This window comes from Hippocampus zosterae, chromosome 4 (assembly GCF_025434085.1).
Source record: "Hippocampus zosterae strain Florida chromosome 4, ASM2543408v3, whole genome shotgun sequence".
Classification (NCBI taxonomy): domain Eukaryota; kingdom Metazoa; phylum Chordata; class Actinopteri; order Syngnathiformes; family Syngnathidae; genus Hippocampus; species Hippocampus zosterae.
Genome location: NC_067454.1, coordinates 13,070,734 through 13,098,047, shown reverse-complemented (window position 1 = coordinate 13,098,047; position 27,314 = coordinate 13,070,734). Strand labels below are relative to the sequence as shown.

At 42.2% G+C, this 27,314-nt stretch overlaps 2 protein-coding genes across 7 annotated transcripts; one reads left to right on the top strand and one right to left on the bottom strand.

The window, feature by feature from the left end:
- Positions 1-1,075: 1,075 nt before the first annotated feature.
- wt1b (WT1 transcription factor b) lies at positions 1,076-12,614 on the top strand. Of its 6 annotated transcripts, none has more exons than XM_052063517.1 (9): positions 1,076-1,890; positions 3,412-3,534; positions 5,203-5,317; positions 8,479-8,559; positions 9,194-9,296; positions 9,406-9,553; positions 10,933-11,022; positions 11,726-11,809; positions 11,968-12,614. In XM_052063517.1, the coding sequence occupies exons 1-9, from the start codon at positions 1,491-1,493 to the stop codon at positions 12,087-12,089; spliced, it is 1,266 nt and encodes a 421-aa protein (XP_051919477.1). In that variant the 5' UTR covers positions 1,076-1,490; the 3' UTR covers positions 12,090-12,614. The 6 variants fall into 6 exon arrangements, with proteins under 6 accessions (XP_051919477.1, XP_051919479.1, XP_051919476.1 ...); XM_052063519.1 differs by having other exon boundaries at positions 1,082-1,890; positions 9,194-9,245; positions 11,726-11,818; XM_052063516.1 differs by having other exon boundaries at positions 1,083-1,890; positions 9,191-9,296.
- Positions 12,615-20,725: 8,111 nt separating this feature from the next.
- Positions 20,726-26,690, bottom strand: rcn1 (reticulocalbin 1, EF-hand calcium binding domain). The gene is made up of 6 exons (XM_052063532.1): positions 26,236-26,690; positions 24,969-25,162; positions 24,339-24,517; positions 22,346-22,406; positions 21,848-22,047; positions 20,726-21,573 (listed from the first exon to the last, which is right to left on the bottom strand). Exons 1-6 carry the CDS (start codon positions 26,454-26,456, stop codon positions 21,466-21,468), a joined length of 963 nt encoding a protein of 320 aa, XP_051919492.1. The 5' UTR covers positions 26,457-26,690; the 3' UTR covers positions 20,726-21,465.
- Between the last annotated feature and the right edge of the window lie 624 nt (positions 26,691-27,314).

The window sequence follows — 27,314 nt, the reverse complement described above, 5'->3', positions numbered from 1 at the left end:
CTGATTGGACCACAGCTTGTGCTGTAAGACGGGTCCCCAAAAATGTCAGGGAAAGCCTACTAGAACAGTGGAACCGTTTAACATGAGTTTGAATGTGATTGTTTAATTCTGAACAAATTAAAACTCTCCTTAGTAAGAGGGTGTGCACACTTGTGCAACCACATTTGCCCAGTTAGTAATGTTTTTCATTCCTCAAACATTTGGTTATTTATTTGGCGGTGTGGAATTTGAATGCTCTCCCGGGGGCTCCAGCACTCTCGTGAACATCAGCTGCTCGGATAATGGATGGATGGATGTGCAGTATAATTATTGGAGAAATTATTCCTGTAGGAGGCCTTAAGAAGGAAGTTGTGAGTTATTCATTTTTGAAGAAGGGGTATGAGTTGATTAAATGTATACTCTCGTCTACTTCTTTCACTCTTTTCATTTATGTGAACTGCATGGTCATGTAATTTAAAGTTCCGTGTTCAAAATAATTGATGACAGTTTAGTTACAATCCCTTTGGTGCTGCACACTAATAGAGGTGAAAACGTTATGAATTATCCTCATACGCAAACATTTTTTGATCACGTGGCAAACCTCTGCGGGTTGAATGACTTTCCGTTAAATATTTATTACTTTGATTTCCCAAGCTGATTGTTTTTTTTTTCCTTATTTGCAGTACAGAAAAAAAACTAAATTCTAAAAACACTGTGTTAGACTTCCTGTTACTGACACGCTGTCTCCATCTCCTTACTTCATCCCATTATGAAAGTATTATGAAAGTTTTGTGTTTCAAACTGAAGGCATGAATCAGAAGCATCACAGGCTTGAGGTCAGGGTGTGTTGGTGGATTTTGTGATTGCGTCAGTTAAGAGTCTAAACAATCAAAAATAATCACATTTTTGATTGTTTGGACTTTTAATTGAACTGTTTTTTTTTTTAATGAAAACTTGATCAGAAGCAAGTTCCAAATAAGTGAACCAAATATTTTTTTAAATGATCACATTTAAGGATAATTATTTATTATTATTATTATTATACTTTCTTATTCTTTTGAGAGAACCCACTTATTCATCTTCATTGACACAAACGCACTAAGTGAGCCCCACTTGAACTTGGCCAAAGCAATACACGTGTGTGGTTAGTCAGAGGCTGCTGAGAAGTCAGTGAGGGTCAGGGCAAGGCGAAAACCTTTCTGACTCCGCCCCCGGTCTATGTGACTATAACCAGTATTTGAGTCTTCGGGGGGGCCAAAAGAAAGACAGTTGTAGAGGCGCAGGAACGAGGCTGTGATACCCTCACACACACTCCCACTCACTGCACATACAGAAGGGAGGCAGGCACACCTCGATTTGGGTCAGCGTCCATTCTTGATGTTTCCCTTTGCGGGCGAATGATGACTTAGTAGTTTGTGAGCTGTGGCTTCTGTTTTGTTTAAGAGTTTGACTTTGTCATCTCCTTCACTGGAATTTAATTTTTCTTTCTGGACTCTCAACTCTCAAACCCAATGTTGACCGAAGCGTGCGGCGCCATGTCGATGGGCTCGGACGGCCGAGATCTGACTCTCCTGTCTCCAAGCCCCCAGGTGCCCCCCTTAGGCGGGGCAGGAGGTGGCTGTGGCCAGTGGACACAACTGTTGGACCTCCATCCCGGTTCTCCCTATAACTCCCTGTCCTCCCACCACTCCCTCATCAAGCAAGAGCCAAGCTGGGGGACCGTTGACCCTATGGAGGATCCCCACTGCGGACTCGGGGCCTTCACGTTGCACTTCTCAGGCCAGTTCACAGGCTCGGGTCCTTGCCGGGTAGGGGCCTTTGGAGAGACGGCTGCGAGCCAGCCCAGGGTTTTTCCCAGTGGAACCTACCTCCCCGGCTGTGTGGACAGCGCCCCTGCACCTAGGAGCCAAGGTAAACGTGTCATGTCAACGTTATGCAGGTCTCAACAATTGAAGGGATAATTCTCTTCTTGGAAACATGACATCCTCTACTGTATGTTTGTTGGGTTTGTCAACGGTGTTGTGTCTTGGCAGGATGTTATGTGCTTTGCTGGGACAACATGGCCTGTGTAAGGAACTTACACTTGACACTTTTCTGGAAGTACTCTGACAGACACAGACAACATCCGCCATAGTCCTGCAGCACCGTAGCCTGCATCCTTTACATGAAATAATCATACGCACTTTTAAAATTGTTTCTCCGGAGCACAGTTTGCGCCAAACACTTTTGGCTCAAGATGCAAATTACCCCTTTCATACACCCTGTAACCTGATAAACTGTTAAAAGTGAACATTTATGAGAATATCCCTTTGTGCGGTCATAATGTATAATAATCAACAGCCAATAAAAATCAAACAGCGACCCTAATTTTGAGAAACCTTGAGCTAGAATTATACATGTTATTATACTTCTCTTGATAAACAATTGGGCTTGTAGTCCGCAGAGTTATACAAGTAGTCTGCATCATACGCTGACGTTTTCTAACATCTTGTATATTTACCTTTACATTTTCACTACAAAGTATAACAGATGAGTTTTGTCTGAAAGTCTTGAATCTAAATAGATGCCAAATGCCTCAATGCAGCACAACCCACAGCCTGTCAATAAAGAAAGGTGATATCATAAGAATAACGTTACGCTTAACAACCGTATTTATACAATGCATATGCATGAAAGCAAAGCATTATACGAGTTGTTATTGTCTGTTGTGATTAAATGTTTTTTTTTTAAATAATTTTGATGGGATTAAAATTTTTGGTTTAAAAAATATCAGTTCCGTAAGTGTTGACAGTTGTAATATTTTCATGTTTGTCTTATTTATTTCAGCTATAATTTATTATCTTTTTTTTTAATCATGGTGAACGCTGCAATCTGGATTTGCAATCTGAATTTGAGATTTTTGTATGCAATATAAATATGAATCTCAAACAAAGCTCCGTCAAATCTGCTGGGGCTCGTTACTCGGAGGTTAGAGGTTGAACTGCGGACGTGTGCGCTGATTTGACTTCCACATACCCTGTGTACCCACTTTTGTTCGCTCGCTAGTAAAGTACTTTTTGATGAAGTGATAAACTGCTCTGCAAGCTGCGGGGATTTAAGTCAGGGATTGTGAGTCTTTTTTTTTCTGGAGAAACTTCTCAACGGCCCTCCAAGGACTGACATTTGAAAATTCCTAACTTCTGCATGAACTTTCCTCTTTGAGAAGAGCTACGTTCCCATTTTAATTGCTTAAATTTAGGTAGCATCGATGTGATTCATTTTCCCTGAACCATTTTTTTCTGGGAATACCTTGGTTTGTTGTGAATATTATCACCTTAAGGATCAATGTGAGAGGACGGGAAAAAATAAGAACCAGCATTTATTTTATTTATTTTTTCCATTTAATGGTCCGATTATCCTTCTAAGATGTCTCTAACTTGTTTTTTTCTTTAGGTTATGGTGCAATGGGCTTAGACGGGAACCCCAGTTACCCTCACACGACGTCTCACCACACCCCTCAGCTCTCCAGCCTGTCCTTCAAGCACGAGGACACACTGTCGCCACCAAACAACATTGGTAACAGTCTACTTCCTGGCACGTTCTCGCTTAAACTCACTCAATTACTGGAACACGGCTGCGTTCACAGAAAGGTCATAGACGTAGCCCATAATTCTTTCTTTTGTTTTTCCTGTCGCTATCTCTCTCATTCTCTGTCCGTGCCTCTAACTCGGGTCAAAGACCGAATGTAAGTCAAGTGTTTTTCCACACAGCTTTGCGTTGTGCACGGAACTCTGCGTATTTATACAGTGAAACAGCGTTCCACCGTCTGATACTTTGATGTGTGACATTGTCAGGGCCGGTGTCGGGCGTGTGAGGCAGAAGATTCTTGGCCGACAGTTGCATTCTAGACAACACTGTGGAAGTGTGTTAAGCGTTAAACTTCACATGACAGTACCTCACAGGCTGTGTATTGCCTCATTTATGGCTCTGATCACAGAAGACGGAATATTGGCAGAGCTTCTTCCTCACCTATGAATTCTCCTATTTTGTGCTGCTACTGTTCTGTATCAAAGATGATGGAAAAATAGGTAGTGTTTGCTTCTGTATGTCTGTATTGGCCAGGGAAACATATTTGGAAATGTGATGATTCATAACAATCAAATTCTCCAAAGAATGCAAATAATAAAATATACAGTAATATACAGGTAATGATTTAAATGTACAAGTAATCATTAGAGTGACATTGATAAAAAAAAATATTGTGAGGAAAAAAAGATTATATTTTTGAGAATTATTTTTTTCTGTACTTAGATGACTAATGATTTGTGAAATGTACTGTATACTAAAGTTATTCTTTTTACTTAAAGGGAGGTTTGCGATTTTCAAATAATAACTTGTTGTCATACTTACAAAACACTCATTTTGACTTGACTGTAGTGCATGGTAAATATGGTCTGTGACAAAAATTTGCCATCTCTACCCCCATTTTGTGCCTCCAATTTGATATACGGTACAAGAAACCACCGGAAAAACATCCAATCAAAGACAGAAGGTGCGACTTATGAGCTGTCAATTCCTTGTCAAGCTCTCGCAGGCAAATTCATCGCAAACACAAGCCCTGCGGCCTCACGAACGGAATACTGCTTCAAACCAATACTTTTGTGTTATTAGAGCAACAACCCATTGTGAAGGTGGTGCTTTTCTTGGTGGTCGCTGGTCCATGTGATGCCTGGTCACGTCATAATGACTATTTTAACAAATGTGCCAACGACTTATTTATTTATTTATTTATCTTGAAAATTGCAGGTCGACTTGAATACTTATTATAATACTACGACTTTATTACTGGACACAAAACAATTTTCTTCAAGTATGCTTGGTTAAGTTTGGTGTGGAAGAAGCTAGCGATGGTGAATTCTGACATTTCCTAACTTCAAACAGACAAATTGTGACAAACTGAGTACGTAGTCATCTCCCAGCCCGCAGTTTACGAGTACGATCCCCAGATCCCTGTGACTGTATTTAAGTGTCCTTTCGCAATATTCTGGATCCCTCGTTCCTCCTGGTGCTTTTCATTTCTGATATTGATCGCGCCCCATTACTTTTGTTCATGTAGTAACCACTGTGAACCAGGCAAGCGGTGTTTCATTCATGAAAGTAAAATTTTAAACGACTTAATTGCGAGACGTTATTCTCCCACTGCAATGCATTGTATTGACGGATTTGTTTTGTTGTTATTTTCAGTTGAACAGCAATACCCTCCTCCTCATCCTCCCCCTGCCCCTCCTGTATTCGGGTGCCACAATCCTGCAGAATCCTGCCCAAGCAACCAAGCACTACTGTTGAGAAACTACAACAGGTAATTGGTTTTCCTCCTCCTGGTGCATGCACACTTCTTGAATCCCACCGCAAAAAGCTTCCAGGTGATAATGATTATTTTAGAGTTGGGGACCCCTCCTGTGAATCCCAGTTCTACATTTATGAAGTGCTGCCCACTGGTGAAACAAACATTTAGTGAGCTACCGTTGATTACTTCTACAGTTTGAAAAAAAGAGACATTAGTGATACAGAGTAGGCGGGGGTAAGTTTAGCCTGAGAATGTGCTTTTATAAGTACTGGATCTGGTTGTTTTCCCGATTTTTTTTTCATCTTGATGGAAAACATTTCTTCGGGTGAATTGTGTTGGAATTCTTTAAATGCCAAGTCGGGTTGTTTTGGGGAAAAAAGAGGAGCATGTGCAACCCAAATACTCAAACAGCAGATAATAAGAGGAGACGAAAGACTTTGCTGTTTTGTGTTACAACGTATGGCATGAGCTGGAAAAAGTCAAGCGAACGTGCAGACGTGTGTGCAGGCGCGCACGCACACACGCACACGCACACGCACACGCACACAAGCAACACACGCACACGTACACGCAAAGTGAATGTGTATGTCAGATAGCAGTGAGCCTTTCCACAGCCGACTGTAGTTCAGAGCTGATTATTATACTTCCTTCAAGGACTTCTCAAGGAACGAAAGCCAAAATTCTCGCCCCCCTCCGAAACGTTCCCGCCTTTAATGATACCGAGGACAGAGTGATGTCATGCAGTGGTTCGTGGCGTACAAGGCACCGAGTCCCCCCCCCTCTCCTAGGACCCCCTCCCCTCCTCCTCCTGCTCCCCTGCAGACAAACACAAACCCATTTCCAAGTGTGTGTGTGTGTGTGCGTGTGTGTGTGTGTGTGTGTGTGTGTGTGTGTGTGTGTGTGTGCGTGTGTGTGTGTGTGTGTGTGTGTGTGTGTGTGCACGCATATTCGTGCGATATGCCATGGTAAAGAATGGCTCGAAGCCCATGTTTTTTAATGAGGAGCGCGGTGGGCGTACAGGATGTGTTAATAAGCAAACCATTTGGAATCCCCCTTCATTATCTGCACAAAGGGAGAGGAGGGACACGAAGAACCCTCAGTATCATAAATATTGCCAGCATGCTCCTATTTAAGAAGCCCCCCCCCCAGTCCCCATTATTCTTTAAAAACAAATGAAGAAGAAACACGCTTATCGTCGCTATCCAATAAGTGTCATTTTTCTAACATGGGTAAGTGTTCAACAATTGTTATTTGCTGAATAACGCCAATAAAACACTACACCTTGACTTGGATGATAAGCAACCGTCATGCTGAAAAACGTAATCTCTAGTTTGTCTTCTTCGTCTCTTGCCTCTGATTTTTGTGTTGCCAAATGAGCAGAAGAAAAAAATAAAATACATGCACTGATTTGATGCTCACCTGAGCTATTGCAAGGAAGTAGACTGTTATGTTTGAGATGTTCACACTGTGTGCCAAAGAAAATGCGCCCCGACCTGAGGACTAATGATTCAGATTCAGTTGCAGAATACTTTATTAGTCCCAGAAGGGAAATTCAGTTTTAGGGTCAACCCGTAGATGCTGTTTTCCAAAAAATATATGTTTGATATACAATATTTTTGGCATGTTTTTCAATAATGAAAAAAGCACACTATTATATTGTATTGTAAACATTTAGTGATCAACTAATTAAATAGAATGGAAAGAATTCAAACAGTTCATGATTAATGCATTATGGTGTACACGATTTGGCCACTTGGGGGCAGTAAAACGAAGTCATTCAGACACAAACAAAAAAAGAGCTTAACAACAACTGTGACTTAGTAAACTGCAGTGTAATATTAGCATGTTTTCCAGAGACGCTACTTTTTTCCCCAAGCTTTGAACACTGTCTTTTAATGTGACATTGTTGATTGATGAATTTTTATTGACGAGCTTCAGGACATCAATAGGTTTATCCATAGTCTGGTCGCCGATGTCCCATGAAATTACATTACTGAGCACGTCATAGTGGGCCCATGAAACTGTCCGAGGCCGCCCTCATACAAATATTCATCAGCTATTTGTGGTATAGCATGCACACGGCACACTTGAAGGAGGATCAAAGAGAGAGAGAGATTGGCAAATGCGCAAATGCATGTCCATTTGGGTGCACACGGCTGCCTAAGGAGCAATTGAGAGCAAAAATAAGCATCTTGAGTTGAGTTTAATGACTATAGGTCATGAATGCCATAAATACAGCCATCTCTGCACTGCGACCCCGGTCTTAGCTCCTTGAAAATAAATGTGTAAATCTGTGTGACCTATGTGATCTTTGCTAATATCTCATATTATAACATAGAGAGACACGGCTATTAATAAGAAGCAGTCAATATATGGACAAATTTGTTAAATTTATCTGTTGCGGTTTTCAATCAGGTGTATTTACTAGTGCGTAAATTACAATAGTTGATTTGGGTGGAGGATAAAGAATATCTGCCTGTTAGTATTGTTCCATTGTCTGTCTACATGTGTTGCTACACGTATTGTGTTCAAATATCTGTTGTTTAAAGGCACTGCAACAAAGATGCAATTCGGTAGCCTGTGGAGGTCGTTTTGCATTGCATGTTATCATTGAACTAAATGTACTGAAAGCAACGCAATGTGGTTGTTTTGAATAAACAACTTGTGATACTTTTTGTTTATGTTTGAAAGAAAACTGCTCAGAGCATCAAATATATTGAGGCCTGTTTTTGAAGAATTGTTCACTATCAAACGTCTTGAGAAGTGAATTGATTGGAGTTCTTCGCCAACATGCAACACTCATCTCAAATTCTTGCTTGGAGATCAAGCAAAAAAATATCTGAATTGTGGAGTCTATCTCAAAAACCTCATAAGTCAGGTCACCCTTAACCCAAGGCAGTTAAACAAAGTGCAAGACTACATCATGACATGAACAATAACCAGGAGACCAGGATGCAGAAGAATTCTCGATTTATTTATTATTTTCTGCATGTTGCAACCTTATGGCAGAAGGGATTTAAGAAATGCGCATAGCCATTCGAATGCTGCACCAGCGACCGCCGACTTGAAATGTATGACTGACCTTGTTAGCCTTCGACTTTCCTATTGCACAATTGTCCAATATTTCACCACATGATTCAAGTGTTAGTCATTGTGTTGTTGCTTCTCAACAGTGATAACCTGTACCAAATGGCGTCTCAGCTGGAATGCGTCACGTGGAACCAGATGAACACGCTTGCGTCTTCCATGAAGAGGTAAAGACTTAGACTTAGAAGTACTGTTTTCCTATAGTCTTAATGAGGGGAACATACTGTAGGAGGGGAAGCCAGATGGCTGCTAGCCGGCCGCCGGCGTAAATCAGAAAGCGGAGATAAGGATAATAATGTTTGAATGTTTCACTGTGCAGACTTGTACTTGTCTGTAAAAAAAAAAAAGGAGAATGATACACACTTCTTCAAGGACTTATTTAGAGGTCATATATTGGTCAGCGTGTTTGTGTTGGATATTTATGTACACCTGCACTATCTAATAAAACTGAATACAATAACTTTGTTCAAAATGTTTCCTTTACAGCAATAATACTCAATTTTGATTGACTTTGTCAGAGAGCTATTAGTGTCATAAAATCTCCATTCCAGTGGTTGTGGTTACCTTATTAAGATATAAGTGAGTGGTGCTTATAAGAAACATATTTACTTGTCAACTAAAGTGCAGCGATAATTTTGCTGCAGCTCCACTGTGGGATGCCATTAGATTGCTCAGGTGTACCTAAAAAAGTCAAGCAGCATCTTTAAAGGGATAGTTTTTTTTAAACTCCAAATATATGAAAATCTTTTTCTTTTTTTTTTTGCAGGCTGAATCTCATTTGTGTATTTTGTCTTTTAGCAGCCACGCGACCAGCTATGACAGTGATCCCATAGCCCCGCCCCCGCCCATGCTGGTGAGCGCCCAGTACCACATTCACACACATGGCGTCTTTAGGGGGCTTCAGGTCAGTCAAGTGAATGCACAAGCATCCACAAATGAGAGTAATAAATAAATAAATAAATACATTCAAACATCACTTAAATGAACAATGTGTGCTCTTCTCCTTTCAAAAGGATGCAAGACGGGTTCCCAGTCTCGCTCCTCCAGTTGTAAAGTCATCCGAGGCTGTTGAGAAGCGTCCTTTTGTGTGCGCCCATCCCGGCTGCAGCAAGAGGTACTTCAAACTTTCGCACCTGCAGATGCATGGAAGGAAACACACAGGTGAGTTTATCTCTAAATGTATGAATCATAATTGTTATTGTTGAATTACAATTTCCAGATGAAACGGAACAATATGACAAATAATTCAGCCCATGGCTGGGGAAACTTTTGAACTCTAGAGCCATGTTTGTTTTTTGTTTGGGTTTTTTTTTTGTTTTTGTTTTTTAATGGCCACAAGGTTAAAAAAAACGAAACAGTTAATAAAAAAGTCCACACACCTCTTATAATAGTTTTCATTTTGTTTTCGTTAGTTTTTATTTTGTTTAGACTTTTATTGCTTAATTTTAACTAATTTTTATGAGCTTTTAGAGCAGGTTTGTTATTTTTTTTATTTGGTTGTATTTTTTCGGAAATGCTTCATTTTAGCTTGGTATAAGTTTTAGTGTAATTTTTAGGTTTAGTTTTAAGGTAAGATAAGATAACATAAGAAAACCTTTATTCGTCTCACAATGGAGAAATTCCCATGTCACAGCAGCAAAAATCATGAAAGGGAGAAGTAGAAGAACAAAAAGTATATAAATACATATAAATACATTTTATTAATAGATGGAGTATGAATATATAAGTAAATATAAATTATTTTATTCATATATGGAGTATTTGTCAAGTGCAATATAAAATAAAAACATTTTATGTGTATTGTGTAATTCAGTAAACGACTATTCTTAAACGACTGTTTGATCTTCTGGATGGACAAAGATCGATGCCAAAATAAATATATTTAAAATGAATCTTGAAAGCTCATGAATGATATGAACTGACAAAGATTGAAACTAAGGACCGTTCTTCCATATTTATAATTAATTGTAATTAGTTTTTGTAACTGCAGCCAGTTCTAGCAGATCCAGTGGTTTGCGCGTCGACTTCACAGTGCTGAGGTCATGGGTTCGATCCTGGCTCCGGCCATCCTGTGTGGAGTTTGCATGTTCTCCCCGGGCCTGCGTGGGTTTTCTCCGGGTACTCCGTTTTCCTCCCACATTCCAAAAACATGCATGGCAGGTTGATTGGGCACTCCGAAATTGTTCCAAAGTGTGAGTGTGAGCGTGGATGGTTGTTCGTCTGTGTGTCCCCTGCGATTGGCTGGCAACCGGTTCAGGGTGTCCCCTGCCTACTGCTCGAAGACCACTGGGATAGGCTCCAGTACCCCCTGCAATCCTTGTGAGGACAAAGCGGATCGGAAAATGGATGGATGGATGGATGGATAGTTTTTATAAACGTAAAATGTCCAAATCCACACCTTGAGGGTGTGCGCACTTGTGTAACCACGTTATCTCAAGTGTTTATTTTTTACATCCAGATACCAGAATTCTGTATACTTTCAGGTGAAGAAAAAGGCTGAAAAATCATTCAACAATGAGGTGGTTTAATTTACATTGCAGGAGAGAAGCCATACCAGTGTGATGTCACAGAATGCGGCCGCAGATTCTCTCGCTCAGACCAGCTGAAACGACACCAGCGCAGACATACAGGTACTGTAATGAAAAAAAAACCCTCAACAAACGCCATCTTGCTTGAGTTACTAAACATTGCTTCGCTTAAGTTAGTAATCATGTTTTCATTTGCCAAACGATTGCTAATTTATGTCAAAATTGTGGGGAAGCATTTCAGAGTGTCAACAGCAATCGGCCAACCAGCGGGGAAAGCCTCCCCTGTTACTTCCTGGTTGGTTGCTACACGATCACTTACAAATATGGGAAAGTGTGTGCTGCCCTGCTGGTCTCACTAAGAAAACCAAGTTTAGTGTGAAAAGGGATTTTCTGATATTTCTCAGACAGTTGAGCACTCATTTGCGTTAATAGGTTTGTTGTCAAGCAACCAGATGAGCAAAATTCCACTGATTAGTTGTCGTCAGACCTGCCAGCCTCAGACTTGGACTCATGTACCGCTATGTGGCGACTTGTTATTCCAGTCACAATTGTGGCAGACATACAGCTCAAAAACCTGACACCATACAGAGAAATTTTGCATTATCCGCCCCATAATTTGTTGAAAAAAAAAACGTCAGACCCAACTCAACAAAAATTCTGTTCCCCATTCGTATTCGTTAATTTTTTTTATGATTTAGTATTCGTCTGAACTACGTCAACGTTTGCATTGCTGAATATGACGTCTCCCTGCTGTCATCAGATAACAATACTAAATGAAACTAATTTTCAAACCGTGTTTGTACAGGAGTGAAGCCCTTTGAGTGCGAGACGTGTCAGCGAAAATTTTCACGGTCAGACCACCTTAAGACTCACACTCGGACTCATACAGGTAAAACAAGTGCGTATACCTTTTTATCTTCCTCCACTGCATTCCTCTCCTGGTCGGCCTTATGGCTCTGGAGATGGTCCCCTTGATCATTGCACTCAACGTTTGAAATCGCTTTCTCATTCAATGCCCTTTCCCCCCCGCCCCCACTTCTTATCCAGGCGAGAAGCCGTTTACGTGCCGCTGGTCCAACTGTCAAAAGAAGTTTGCCCGCTCCGACGAGCTGGTGCGCCATCACACCATGCACCAGAGGAACCTGACCAAGCTGCAGTCTGCCATCTGAGCAAGGAAGGTGGCGATGCCGTGTGCCAGCCAGTAGAGCGAGACAGAGCGAGAGAGCCAGGTCAGAGGTTGTGGTGGCTTGCCAAATGTGCATAAGTGGAGGTCACAGCTGATGCCAACCCACCTCGACCACGACGCATCGGCATGGTCCGCAAGATGCATCTCAGCCAGCACTCTTATTGGGTCATTTCCACTGAGAGATTATTACTACTTTATAACTGAGCCCAGAATTAAAAAGAAAAAGACTAGACACAAGGAAACAGTTGTTTGACTATTTTTGATATCATAGCACACTTGCATTGTTATTCGGTTTTCTCGTGCGGAAATGTGCTGGATCGTGTAAACTGGATTTAGGAAATGGACAGCGGTGACTTTTTGTTTTGGCGGATGTAAACACACACAACGCACGCCTAATAACTTTGTACATATGTAATGTATATATCTATATATATATGCTTACTTTTATAGACTTTTTGTATGGTGTATGTTTTTTGTGTAAGTCTATAAATGCTGATCTCCATCCTTCTCCGATGCGTGTGATAGTGTGTGTGCAGTCAGGTTATGGGGCCACCTATGATCGAGGTGTTTGGGGAGTGACGGGTAATAAAAGAGCACCCCGCCGAAGCTCACACAGGGCGCAGGTCTCACTCTCCTAAATCTTTGCCGCACATCTTCATAACTGGAAACATCTGGAACTCAATAAATCTCATTAAAAAAGACACACACCAAAGTGTCCCAACCTCACTTAGGGCCCCAACGTTCATTATTTAAGTCCTTATATGTATTAAAGTATTGTGACCACAAAAAAACTGAAGGAAATATATTTATTTCGGAAAATGTGCAAGAAAATGAAGCTTTGTGGTAAAGTATTGTGGAAAGATAATTACATCACTGCCGTGTTGACATTTGCCAGAAAACACAAAAATGTTCCGACTGGCCTTTGCACAGAGTGCTCACAGACCGCTACCTGCTGTTGGGTTCAAGTGATATAAAATGTCTACCAGGCCTAAAAATCATATAAGAATATCTGAAATTAATTTGGTGTTAATAAGAGAAACTTGAAATCGTGCAAGGTGTATGCTGACTCCCGTTTAACCCGAGTTGATGTTAATTCTGAGGATAGCCACTTCCCAGTTATAAGAGGGTGTGCACATTTATGCAAACACAGTATCTCGGTTGTTCATATTTTTTAACTTCCTCTCTTATTAAAGAGCTTTTTATTCCCAAATGAGTCGTAAATGGTATCGGTCACACTAATGATGAATGGGACAAACAGTCACAAACACTGTCCAGAGGCCATTTTGCTGACTTCCATCACTAGGCCACGCCCCGTAAAGGCACACCTTCAAGTTGCTGAGACTCGGCATGGCCTACATTAGTTTCTTTACAATCTCTTTTTTATATGCATTACAGTGCTCCTTTTTCTATTATTAAAAACATGTGACATTAAAATTTGATTTTTGGGGGTGGGAGAGTGTGAATGGATTAATGGCATTTCAATTCATTTGAATAGGAATATTAATTTGAAATATTCACAAATCATGGCACCGCTGTCTAATATATTCTACTTTTGGTCTAAGGGTTTTCCCTGAACAAGATGGATGGTTTAGAAAAGGGGTGTTCATACATTATGGCATGAATAAAAATTTACAGCCTAACGTTCTGGGGTCAGGCAGCTTGGTTCACGACTGATTAGCACGTCTGACTCACAGTTCTGTAGTTTGAGGTTTGAATCTCAGTTCTGACCTTTTGACTGTGTTGAGGTTGTGTGTTCTCCCCGTGCTTGTGAGGATTTTCTCTCTCTCAAGGACAGAAACGAGGAGTTTTAGTCCATATTCAGTCAAGAAATACATTTTACACATGGAACCACATGATGGCAGTGTCAGACTTTGTAGCTTAGTGCACCGCTCGACTAAAAAAAACGCTTCTGTGTGTGTGCGTGCGCGTGTGTGAGTGTGTGTAAATCTTGAATTTCCTCCATTAAACTGTGCTCCCTTCACCCCCCCCCCCCCTTATGCTACAAAGTAGACACATTAAATGTGCTAATACTGCTCAAATTGAGATCCAGGAAGGAGAACCAGTCATCATCATCATCATCATCATCATCAACATCATCATCATCAAAGACGTATCTCCGTGGACACACTTGTAGGACAGCACATACAGGACCTATCGGAGACCAGATGACTCATCTGCAGCAGGTGTGTTAATAAAATAGGAGCTAATGTGGGCACTCTGCGGGCTACTGATGTCACTTGTAAACTTGCGGGCAAAAAGTGAGTCAATAGTCACATCTGCAGTGTGTGTGTTATGCTCTTTGCAGCTGTTTACTGTTTTCTTATATTTCTGGTAGTTTACCGGTTACTTTCTACTGTAACGAAGTTTCCAATTGACCGCCATTAACACACTCCGTCTTGGATTGCTGCTCTTTTTATGGAATGGCTGCTAGCTCCTGAGCAGGTATCAACGAGAAGCATGGAGTATTTAGCTAGTGACTGCAACTGCGCAAAACTTAAAGGGGGTTCATGTTTTTTTCTGCAAGTCTGGACACAAGTAAGCACATTGAAATGATTTCAGGGTCACAAGTTCTTCATTTGAAGGCGGTGATCCTGCTTGTTTTCCAATCCACGTAATGGCTGTGAGTTAGCATGTCCTTCATGTGGGTTTTTTCCCCCTACTTCTTAATCCAATGCACTTTGATTAAGACGCACCTTTGCCTTTGTTCTCCCGCTGCGGGGAGCTGCCGGCAGGCGAGGGAAGATCACAGGGACTACCGACTTGAACATTTTACTCACTCCGCTTCCCTCCTAACTGCAGGCTGCCAAGGCTATGTTGAGCACAAGGACCTCGTGCCTTTAAATACTCTCAGTCATTACCGCCATCATTATCGCACGCATTCAAACAGATGCTAACCTCCGCATTGATCTCACAGCCCACTTTGGAATCTGCATGATTGAGAAAGTTTCACTCCAAGTGAGTGAAGGAAGTATAAACTGCCGGGGTTTGCATTTGGACAAACTGAGCTGTAAAAAACACACACAACTACAAAACAAAACTATTGGGACACCTTGTAAGTGTACCAACAAGAACTCACTTTTTTTTGGTTTCGTTTTTTTGTTCAGTGGTCACTAATGTTGGAAAAAGGCGAAGCCCTGGCGAAGCAGTCTTTCTTAATCAGAGGGCTCAACGTCATCGTGTGCTATGCGCAAGTTCTTCCAACTCATCCAACCAAAGCCTGTTGGGACCCTGGATGCATAAAAGGTATTTTGATACTTTTGTGCACATTAATTTGACATAAACAGTGCTCTTTTTTATTTAACTTCCACTCCCTTGATATTAGGTGACTATTTTATTTCCATATGTCATTCAGTGAAGTCCCAGGTGCTTTCAATGTCTTCTAATGGCCAAAAGACATTAGTTATTCTCCATGTGTTGGAAAGGTCAGTGCACATGTAGCTCAGGGGGGCCCGGGTGAACCCCAAGGGACGAGGCCGCCGAGAGCGCAAACTTACTTGGAGGCCTGCGTGCGAGGACCGCACTGCAACAACAGGAGGCGCTGTTAGGGTTTGTGGCATGTTAAGTCGGGCGTGTTGTTTTCCCAGACAGCCTCGTTCCAGTCCCGCACCCCTCAGGCTCTTGTGCAGAGCTCTGTACAGTCTGAGGGGCCGAGGGGGGTCTTGGGGAAGGGGTGCGGGGTGGTATTCCCTGTGGTGTAGCATAGAGCCTGAGGGCCTGCGGTGTGTCGGAGCACGGGGAATGCTTTGGCCTAGAGGGGCCTGGAGCTCAGATGGAGCCTAGAGGGTCATCTTTCTCACTCGGGGAGCAGATAGAGGAAGACAGCGAGGGGAAAACACCTTGAGAAGAGGCTCCCATGAGGATAAATACACATAAATGTGCACACAAGCATCATGAAGATTTTTGAAATTCCCTTCTCTTTTTTGCCGCCTTTCATCTCCTGGTGGATTCCGATGGAAGATGTTCACCTCTAACAGGATTAGGTACTTCTCCATCATGTGAGATACGAGATCACAAACCCCCTGGGGGAGAGCGGGATGAAGCACAGCCTCCTCTTCCTCCCTCCATCCCACAGGATTCCAGATGCTAGGAAGCGAGGAACAGAAGAAGGAGGGAACCAAATGTGGACAAATGGAGCGAGAGAAGCATTTTGTCCAAAGATATCAGTCTCATTGGGATAGCATGGTCTCCACTTGGACTGCAAGTGAAAAACAGCTCCAGTGTGCCTGAAGTTTAATTCCATGGTTTGGATGGCAACATGCAGCAAGGCTCTGAGTGAAGCAGCAACACACTGGGCATTGTTTTAGGTACACCTCTACAGTCGAACATGAGGTGAGTGGTTGAGTGGTGCGTTGTGTCATAAGTTACCCGACTTTTAAAGAGTCTGCTCGTCATTAAGGAACAAACTTATTTACCATTTTCACCTAAAAAGGGATATACAGTACCTGTATATGCATCATTGTGTAAGGCTGCGACCACCAATAATTTGAGTCATCGATAATCTGCCGGGCATCTTTTTGGAATGTGGGAGGAAACCAAAGTACCCGGAGAAAACCCACACAGGCACGGGTAGAACGATGCAAACTCCACACAGGAAGGCCGGACCCGCAATCGAACCCTGCACCTATGAACTGTGAGGTGGACGTGCGAACCAGTCGGTCACTGTGCTGCTCCAGTTGTCGACAATTGTGTATAAATTTCATACAGCAATATAATGCATCAAATAACATTTATTCTACGTGTGTGCTGATTTGTCTTACTCAGGACAAAGAGTGGACTAGTACATGAACTATGCTAAACTGACTTAAGTGTATTCCGAGACATTTGACTCAGTTGCAATTGGTCCAGTAACTCCACTAGAGGGAGTAGAGTGCCATGATGGTAGCGAGGAGGGACGAGCAGTAACCTCGGTGATGGCCATCAAAGATTGATGGACCCACCCCTGCAAGCTGCATTGTCAAGGCAGTAAAAACATGAACGCTGCCCACATTGCTATGGCACGCACATACAGGCACACATATTGCTCGGCTCATTTTCTTCTTCCCCTGCTGCCAGCAGTGTGGAGGCACAATTTGCATGAGAAAAAAAAGGTCAAAAAGTACTGAAGATGTTCTTTCTGCCATCTAGTGGAAGCGCATTTAATCAATCAGTAGTGGAAGCGCATTTAATCGCTATATGTGGCTGGCATAGATAGATAATCAAAGATACAATCCCAGGTTCCTTTAAATATTGGCCACAGTCTGCAGTATACAGTGCAGTTAAAAAAAAAAAGTAGGGTGACACAAAGCATTCTAGAGCAAAATGAATTGACGCAAATCCTATAGAAATATGGTCCTGACGCATATTATTCAGATTATAATGTACACAGATATGTTATCAGATAAAGGGCAGAAATCCAGCCCATTTGTGGCTTCAATCCAAACAAGTCCTGAGGGCGGAAAAAAATTATGTACTCAAATTATAAAGACATGAGGAAGTACTAAGATATTCACAAGAAAATGGAGCAGGTTGTGATGACGCAGTGGGGAGGTAGTAGGATTGTCTTGTCTTTTCTGACTTTAATGAGTCGAAATAGCTGCATAGTATGACAAAAAGACAGTCCAGTATTTGAATAGATGAAGTGAAAATTTCAGCGGATGGCGCCAATGGTCTCATGAGTCTGTTCTCACCCAGAGGGCTCATTATTATCAGCGTGGAGGGCTTGATCAAGGCAGACGCTCATATGAGAGACGTCCGAAGGCATTACACAAATGTGCATGTGCGTATGCACACACACACACACACATGACAAATATCATATGCTATTTACAGGAAGTCTATTAGTGTCTTTGGTTGACTAATTACTCAAATGAAGGATGCAAGATTGAGCACAACTGTAGCACTACCTCAGTGGTTACATGGTCATTTTAAATACACGTCATTCTCTTTGTTTTACGTTTAGTTTTACAGTAACCTTCATCGAGAGTGGCTTTAAACAGCTTGAAGCCACCTTTATGAAGGATAAACAAACAAATGTTCTTAAAAGGGATTCCAGTCCAGAGCTCAGGATACATCTGTGGTTATATCAATGTATATTCTCTCTTGCCATCAAACTCTCATTCACACTGCCACCAATAACATTGTCCCCAAACTGATTTTCCTGTACAGTCTACAATAAGGACGCACATCTTGTGTGTTGTGTTGTATTATTTTGCTATGTTATTTTGAAGCGGCCCGGTAGTCCAGTGGTTAGCACGTCAGCTTCACAGTGCGGAGGTGCGGGTTCGATTCCAGCTCCGACCTCCCTGTGTGGAGTTTGGATGTTCTGCTTGGGTTTTCTCCGGGTGCACCGGTTTCCTCCCACATTCCAAAAACATGCATGGCAGGCTGATTGGACGCTCTAAATTTTCCCTAGGTGTGAGTGTGAGCGCGCATGGTTGTTCGTCTCTGTGTGCCCTGCGATTGGCTGGCAACCAGTTCAGGGTGTCCCCCGCCTACTGCCCGAAGACGGCTGGGTTAGTCTCCAGCACCCCCCGCGAACCTAGTGAAGATCAAGCTGTTCGGAAAATGGATGGATGGATGTTATTTTGACTTTAAGATGGCGCCGCGAGAGTGGCTGCCTTTACAGCAGCTCCTATACTTTTTGTTCTTCTACTTTCTTCCTTTCATAATTTTGCAGCTATAAATTGGGAATTTCTCCATTGTGAGACGAATAAAGGGTTTCTTATTCTTATTAGCTGCCAAAAACACAGGACTAGCTCACATTTACAGCTTTTTTTGGATGTAGGGCAAGGGCAAGTTTGTGTGAATTTTTATAAAACAATCATTGTTGTTTACGCATACACCCCCCCCCCCCCCATATTCAATCCAGCAAAATGTCTTATTAATTCAGCGGAGACCCAAGAAAAACAAGCTTTCCAGACATTGCTCATAGTGTGCTGGCATAGGGTCGAAGACTGCGGCAGAACAACACATGCATCGTGCTGTCCCCTTGTTCCTAATGAGTTTTATCGCATTGGTCCCGCTTGACTTGTCCTGTTAAGTGGCACACATATATCCATGTGTTCCACATGAGCAGGCAGAGGGGACACGCTGGGTGGCGGAGACGCTTTCTCAGTTACATGGCACTGTTTTGAACGGCAACAGCCAGCAGCGAGAGCCAGTCAGCTTCACTCTGCATCTCTATGGTGGTAATGTGCGACGAGGAGTGTGTAGACGCCAATCGGTCGTGAGCGCCGACGACAGGGTCCATTTGTTCTTGATGTTCAAGGAGTTAAGAAGTCACAACGGAGACGGCGGAAAATTTTATAGCAGGACTGCACTTCATCTCCGCTCCAGACGGATGCCAAAATACCGGTAGTCAGATTTTCTGGATCTATTGAAAGAGAGTTTCTAATTCCGGTTACCCTTTCAAACCATTACAAACAGCTCGGTCTACAAAAGTTCATAAATAAAGTGGAGTGAACCACCGCATAGTCACAGTTCAGAATTCACATATTTTTGGAATCCGTCCTCCATTATTGACTGAAAACTCAGCTATTTGCTGTTTTTAGCTCAGGTCAGCGCAATGAAATTACTTTGCCGCCATCTGGTGGAATCATGGTGCTATTGATTCATTTATGCTTCTCTCCCAATGCAGCTCCTCATCTATTCGTCTTCTTTGGAGTTACATGTTTTGACTGACAAGTCGATTGAAACAAATTTGTAGATGTATAAACATATTTGCAAGAACAAACATATTTAAATGTACTTTCAAATATGTCCAAACATACAGTATTTGTACGCTAAATGCTAAAAATGCAAGGGAGTATTGTCTTGCGCATGCGATTACCCCGTGGCATGATTTGGACAAAATGTCAAATGGAATGCATGAGCACTAGAAACATAATAATAAATCATAAAAATTACAAATAGAAAATGTACACTTAATTTCATCATATTGGTAAAGTGTAGGGCAAATGCTTTAAAAAAAAAACTCTACTACTTGCACATGCACGAGTCAGTAGTCTGTGGCATGATAGAAAATATACTTTACATTGACGGTATGTTTAAACGTAGTTGCGAATTTGTTTAAACATATTTAAACACATTTGAATGTACTTGGCCTACACATTGAAACATACCAGCATTTGCCAATGAAAACTTTCACTCCACATTGGCACTTACACGCTTCTGTCGGTAACTGCCCCATGCTTGGGGTACTCTGCCTCTCTCCGTGGGGTGTCAAAAACATGCTTATTGTGATTCTAAATTGTCCATAGGTGTGAACGGTTGCATCTCTGCCATGCGACTGACTGGTGACCGATCCAGGGTGTGCCTGGCCTCTCACCCACTTTAATTTGGGATAGACCCCAGCTCACCCGGGACAAGAGCTTTAGAAAATGGTTGTAGAGTGGAACCACCAATGTTGAATGCATTTCGACTGTCAAGTCAAGTCAACAGTATTTATAGAGCACTGTCAAACAGCCATCGCTGCATACATAGTGCTGTACATGGAGCGATTTAACATGCTGTGTGATGTCAGCATGAGCTCATCATTTGAGAATTCAGCTCAGTATTTCCTATCCTAAATAGGGGTCAGGGGGATCATAATATAACTTGGTAGTCAACCCATGCAAGACAGATTCAATGGAGACCAAAAGGATACGTTTGTTTGTTTATTTGTACACAACTGAGCTTTCCTTTTTTCAATGTGGAAATATAAGAAATGTTACTGCGTGCCACTCCTCGCTAATGTGAGCTATTAAAATAAATGTGGTGATTTTGAAATGATGAACCAAACAATAAAAGATGGTAGGGTAAGGAAACATTTTTGGCCCTTTTCAGCAGATCAACAAATAAATAGACGTAAAATCGGCGTAAATCTTTCATGAGCTAAACTACGTCAAACAAGCCATGACGTGCAAAGACATTGTAGGTAAAACATCACTGTATGAACATCGTAGAAGAAAAACAGTTCAAACAAACATTAAAAACATTTTTCACCAACGCACACTGCCTGACCAAAGCCAAAACGTAAATAAATAAACTTGTGTTCTTTGAACTGGAGTTTCACATTAACGCTGTTATCAAAAAGTTATTCATAAATCTTGTAAGGCAGCAAAGCCGACAAGTCGGCGAAAGGCACTGATGATTGGAAGAACGTCATCTTTCTGTTCCTGAATGTCAGAAACAGAGCAACACATTGAAACCTTTTTGACCTTTTTGTGTTCGTGGTAGGACCGGCTCGGATCAACAAGTCCTCCAACTTGTTGGTCACCTCCAGTGATGGTTCTTTAACCAACAGTATGACATAGAGAGAGGGTCAAACAAGACTAGGAGATTCTGCCATACATCATATCAATTCAACCTCAACACGCACACATTAGAAGCTGAAGTGAAGCTCAAAGCTCATCATGGTTCCTGGTGAGGTCCTCTCCGTAGTTGGTGGCTTGACTTCCGACAAACATGTTCCAATTCTCCAAGATTTCTTCTTTAGTCAGCATCTGGTCCTGAAAACAATGTTATGTGAATTACTGTTAGGGCTGCAACCATCATTTAATTCAATCAAATATTTTGTTTAGGAAAAAAGGTTGAAGCAAAATCTTTACAGGGATCATTTTTCCACACGGGCTAATGTTTCTGACGTCAGCAAAAGAAAATTGAGCTACATCAACACAGACGTCATCCCAGCAGTGTTATTGTGCTCAGCACAATCAAGGTGAAGGAAAGTCACATATACCATACAAAGCATACAAAACAAAATGGTGGGTCACGAAGTTGTACCTTGTCATGGTCAGACTCGTACACCAGGTGTCGCGCCTCAGCCTGGGCATGGTCGTAGTTTTGCGGCATAATCCATTGGCGGATTTCTTCCCGGTCCATTTTACCGTCTTTGTTCAAGTCTCTGAAGTCGGAGAACTGATCCCTCTCGGTCTTGAGCCAGTCTGGCTCCGGGCCGCCATCCTCATGAGCATACATGTCGGCTGAAAGCGGATCAGTCGTTTGTTATGAACATAACATTCCAAGTCAAACCCTCCAAATATGGTACAATAATCAATTAACTCATTCAGTACCAGCCAATTCTGGACCAAGCCTGAAAAGACGTTTAAAAACGTCTTCGGGAGTTAATGAGTTAAACGGCATTTTGTACTCAATTTTCAGGAAAATAATTATTCAATTTCCATTTGTTTCCCAGTCCTCTGTAATGGCACCGAAGCACAATTTAGTTTCCAATTACTCAACATAAACCTGCTTTGGTTGAAACTGATTGCTTAAACTCACCAACGTACTCGTCCTCGTCCACATGTCCGTCGCCGTTCTTGTCAATGTCTTCCAGGGTTTCCTGCATTCGACACAACGAGGTAAAGTCACTAACAAGGGTCAACAGCAGCCGGAACGTTCACTTGGACGAATGAAGAGAGAAACAAGTTGCCCTGGGTAGTGCGACTCAACATGAGGGTCACTTTACAGCTGGGCTGGCACACTGACGCTACAATTACAAGGAGCTCTGATGTGGAATAACACATTTAAAGCATGTAGCCAACACCTAAAGATGTCTTTGTCCACTGTGAGATGACACATGAGGACATTAATAAACAACCGCATGCCAACATATCCGGGTTGAAACGCACGCCCTCATTTCCACACGCGATGAACTCACAGATGCAGATTTTTCTGTAGGTGAGACACCCACTCGGAAGACTGATGAATATTTAACGGACATGTAGAATACAGCTGACTAATAATAAACAAGCTCCATCAATATTCTAAACTCAGTCGGAATAGTTGCATGTTGGAGGAATGCTCGCTAAAAACGAAATCAAATCATTTGCACGCTTCAAACATACACGCTGTAAGAAACTTGGCTGAAAATGTCAACATCAAACCTAAACAAACGAATGCATCTTTTTTAGCACATTCGGTTTGAGTTGGTGTGTATAATTAGAAACATGAGGTGGATGATGTAAATGTACGTTTGGAGGAGGGAGGGGGGTTGTAAACAGGATCGTACTTGTCTGATGTTCTGACGTGAGATGAATAACAACAATTCACTGCAGCTCTTCTGATATACACGACTAAGCCACAGGGGTGCAGTAGTATAGAGTCGTGCAGACAAAAACAAAGACGAGTTTCACAACTACGATCGGTGACTCTGTCGTGTAAACTAGAGTAATATTAGATGTTTTTACACAAAGGACAAAGAATATTTACCTCTGAATATTGGTATGTCTATCTACATGTGTTCAGATGTTTGTTGCTAAAAGCCTTATAACACTGCCAAATTGATGCTATTCCTATGGCATTTTGCATTGTTCATGAGTATTTAGCTCGGCAGACATCTATAAAGCAAAGCCATGTGGTCGTTTTAAATCTACACATGTAATTCTCTGTTTTATGTGTAGCTTGTAAGCAGACTGGAAAATGTCTGGATGCATGTTTATCTTGACAGTCAACTTCAACTGAAAAAAAAAAAATTGAACTCCTGACAAAAAAATTGTTTCGATTGTCGGCTGGGAAAGCTCAAACGTCAGGTCACTCATATTTCAAGGCACCAGTGATGCACCACCGACCCCCTCAACACCCCCCCCCCAAAAAAATAGTAATAACGTGGCACAAATATTTTTTATTCTTATTTTAAACCTCACCACAAAATTTAAGCAAGTCCATTATCATTAAATGGCTCAGTGATGTTGGGGCTCACGCCCCATTCGGCTAAACTGTCCAGTGCAGCTCAGCTGCAACCACGCCTTCTTTCAAGTGTCTTGTGGTGCATCGCGAGTGATGTGGTGTGTCAAAGAAGGTGTTACAACAGAAGAATCTGTTCCAGCAATTGGACCATATGGCTACTGGAACAAAATGGATCGATTGTGAGTTTCAGCCATATTTGGCACTATCGGAGGGATGCCACAGGCTGAACAGTTGCTCACTACCATTCGGTGACATCATAAAAATGAGCCTTTTAATAATTAACTCTGTCAAATGGGTAGTACAACTTTTATGAACATGGCAGCATAGTGCCTCACTGCGAAACATTTCCCATGCAACTGTTCCGTGAGGCCAAATTCATATTTAACGATAGAGTGTTAAATGGGACAGCCAGTATGTCCCTCTGGACGCTCTCCCCCAAAATATACAAACGATCATTTGAAGGGCAGACTTAAAATTTGATTTGGAAGCATCAGAATTTTGCATATTTATCAAAGCAGCCCATCTGATGGGACCTGCCGCAACCAGCACGTGCCTCTCTGTAACAACGTGCTCAGAGAAGGCTCACCTGCACCACAATCTCCTTCATGTGGTCAAACTCTTCAGGGTGCAGGAAGGCTGTGAACTCTTCTCTGTCAGCCGCCTGGTCTCCATTCAGATCAGCCATTTTGAACCTCCTCTCATCGCGAGGAAGCATCTTCTTGAAGCTGAACTGGTCTGTCGTATCGTCAAACTCTTCGGGATTGGCTGAGCACATGAGAACATGTTCAATTAGATGAATGCCCCGCGACCATTTTGCCCCCCAAAGTATGAGACAAAGCGAGTACGTTTTTCATTCACTTGCACACATGCGAATGGTAAATCTACCGATTTCTCTTTTTTGTGTGGAGGAAATTAAATCACTTACTCCCAAATAATTTGAGCAAATTTCCCATTTGAAAAGTCATCATCAAACATCTTCGCATTAATCAGTACCACACAGGTAGCGCTCAATTTAAAATAAATAAATAAATAAAGCTACCAGAGGGGCACGACTAAATGAATTTTTGGGGGTGGTCTTCAAAACCCCTAAAATATACCAGAATACCTCCAAATACAAGTGTGTGATTTTTTGTGCATTTTGAGTTGATTCAGAAGAATAAAGGATCGGGCCCCAATTATCCTGTGGATTGATGATCCCGAGGAGTGTGTTTCCTACCGAGGTAGTATCCATACGTGGCTTGCTTGTATTCTTCCCAAGAGATCTTGTCGTCTTTGTTGAGGTCATAATCTGTCCAGACCTTGGCCACATTCTCGTAAACGTAGCGCTTCTGGACACGTTTGATCCACGCTTTGAGCTCATCTGTGGTGATGAGGCCGTTGGCATCGCTGTCGATCCGGTCCACTATTTTACTAGAAGGAGAATGCACCCCCAAATAAACAAGTTGAAAACTCCATCAGTGCTGGGTTACAATTATTATCTCCTCTGAAGATTTTATGAGCTACAAGAGAACATCCTGACCAAGATAGTGGAAACCGGCATGTCCAACAAAACACGTTCTAGATTGTGTGCGTGTTAAAGTAGCAGTTCTTGGAAGGCTTATAATCACAGCGACATTGTTGCCCTCTTCCGCTAGCCCATTCACAGCATTTAGCATTACTGTATATGTTAGCATTATGCTATCTGACTTTGGTTATCAAATGTTTCGGTTGAACATTGTGTCATTTAAATATATACTGTTAATTTTTATACATTTTGATGTGTCCATTTTACAGGAAAATCTTACTGGAAATGAAAAATAAAAAGCCTGATGCAACCACGCTTTGCCTCTCTTTGAGAAACCTGTGGAAATGAGGCTTTAAATTTCCTCAAAGGGATATTATAAGATAATCTTCCATTTTAGTGACAGCAAGATATTGTCAACAGGGCATGCATTTCAAAACTGTTAACAGTTAAATTGTTTTCTGTATTTTATGCCATGAGAGGAGATTGAACTTCATCTGGGGAGTTGGAGTGGGAGGGGCGGCAGCCCAATTTAAGCCAAGTATTCTTAGAATCCAGTTGCCACGTTGTGGTGTACGAAGCGGTTCTCCTACTTTCACAGTAGGCCCCTTTCGCCACGTAGGAGCAGACAAAACATCAAAAGAAACAATATCATGCGTTTGAATGAAGCATGGCGTGTATGTTTCGGGCTACAATAATGCTTCTTTAATGATGATCCATAGTTAAAATCAAGTCATTAGGTGTGTAGGACTATGCCGGCGGCACAATAATAAACTTTTCGCATTCGCTGACATGCTTTGCACATACTTGACGTGCACTCGCGCTTTGTTGATAAATATTAATGAAGAGTTACACGCGAGGCATTTGTTCAGCTGGTGTAGTGTGGAGTGAATGTACGTGATTTACAAGCAAAACTCACGCTCACACTCGGAGGCTCTACTTTGGCGGAGGGTGTGAAAGGGGCCAAGGCATCCTGACTTACCCGAGCCTGTCTTTACTCTCCTCCGGGGTGAGTTGATCGAATGTCCTGGCCTCCTCCTTGCCCAGGAAGGCCTCGTGGTCGTATTGGAAGCTTTTGTTGTCTTCCTGGGTCCTCTCGTTTAGGTTGGTTTCGTGAATAACTCGCTCTTTCCTCGCGGTGGGCTTCCCGTGGGCCGCGGCGGTGCACAGCAGCAGTGCGCACACCAAGCTGAACATCTCCATCAAGAACGAACACGGTCTTTTGTGATAAGAAAACCACTGGTACCTCACCCTTCCGCTTCTAAATGGTCTCACTTTTGCCGTTCAGTGCTAAGCGCGTATCTTCATTAAATAGGTTCGATTGTGGCACACTAAGGTCAGAGGAGACGGGTTTGCTAAGACCCCGGTGGCAATGTTTTACGTTTTGACGCAATCCAGTTTGCCTGTGGAAGGGACAGAACCAGGCGGTGACTTCCGGTCTCCTCCTAGCTCGCCAATCAGAGCGTAGCTTAAAAGGGTCTCACCCACGCTTCTGTGTAAGAACACACACCATTGGTGAGAGGGACGCGAGAGGAATTTCGGCGCCACGTTGCAAGCTCGCTGCAGCAAAAGGATGTGGTTGCTTGTTGAGTGATGTGTGGAGCAGTGGCGTGCGGTGAGGTTCATGGTTGGTGAGGCACCGACTCCTTTAGTGTCAGATTTACAAATGTATCAACCAAAAACAGTAGCTTATTCAATTGGCTACTGGTTATTTCATATCCAAAATTTGACCCCATGGGTAAAAATACAACATTCTATTGTATTTTTCTTAGCCTAATTTATTATGTTATAAGATTTTGACAGGCTCTGCTGTTTGGTGTCATCAAAATGTTGTGACATCTCATTAAATTTTGTACAGTCGACCAAACCGAGGAAAGCTAGCTCACAAAATGATCAAACCTAGCTTTCATCTGAACACTGATGTTGACCATAATCTTGTCGAACATTTGTTTTCTCTCGTCTCTGACCGACTGATTTCTTCCACTGTTGTTTCGGCCAAGTGTGCTGCATTTCTGCTCAAATCGCTCATACAGTGTGTTAAAGTCCCGTCTCATGCGTTCA

Bases quoted from the DNA above. Each gene is read 5' to 3' on its own strand.
- wt1b (XM_052063514.1), top strand. From the start codon at position 1,491: ATGTTGACCGAAGCGTGCGGCGCCATGTCGATGGGCTCGGACGGCCGA. The intron at 9,297-9,405 runs GTCAGTCAAGTG...TCCTTTCAAAAG, and splicing joins GCGTCTTTAGGGGGCTTCAG to GATGCAAGACGGGTTCCCAG. The intron at 9,554-10,932 runs GTGAGTTTATCT...TTTACATTGCAG, and splicing joins GCATGGAAGGAAACACACAG to GAGAGAAGCCATACCAGTGT.
- rcn1 (XM_052063532.1), bottom strand. From the start codon at position 26,456: ATGGAGATGTTCAGCTTGGTGTGCGCACTGCTGCTGTGCACCGCCGCG. The intron at 24,518-24,968 runs GTAGGAAACACA...TCATGTGCTCAG, and splicing joins CACGTATGGATACTACCTCG to CCAATCCCGAAGAGTTTGAC. The intron at 22,048-22,345 runs GTGAGTTTAAGC...ATCCGCTTTCAG, and splicing joins GGACGAGGACGAGTACGTTG to CCGACATGTATGCTCATGAG.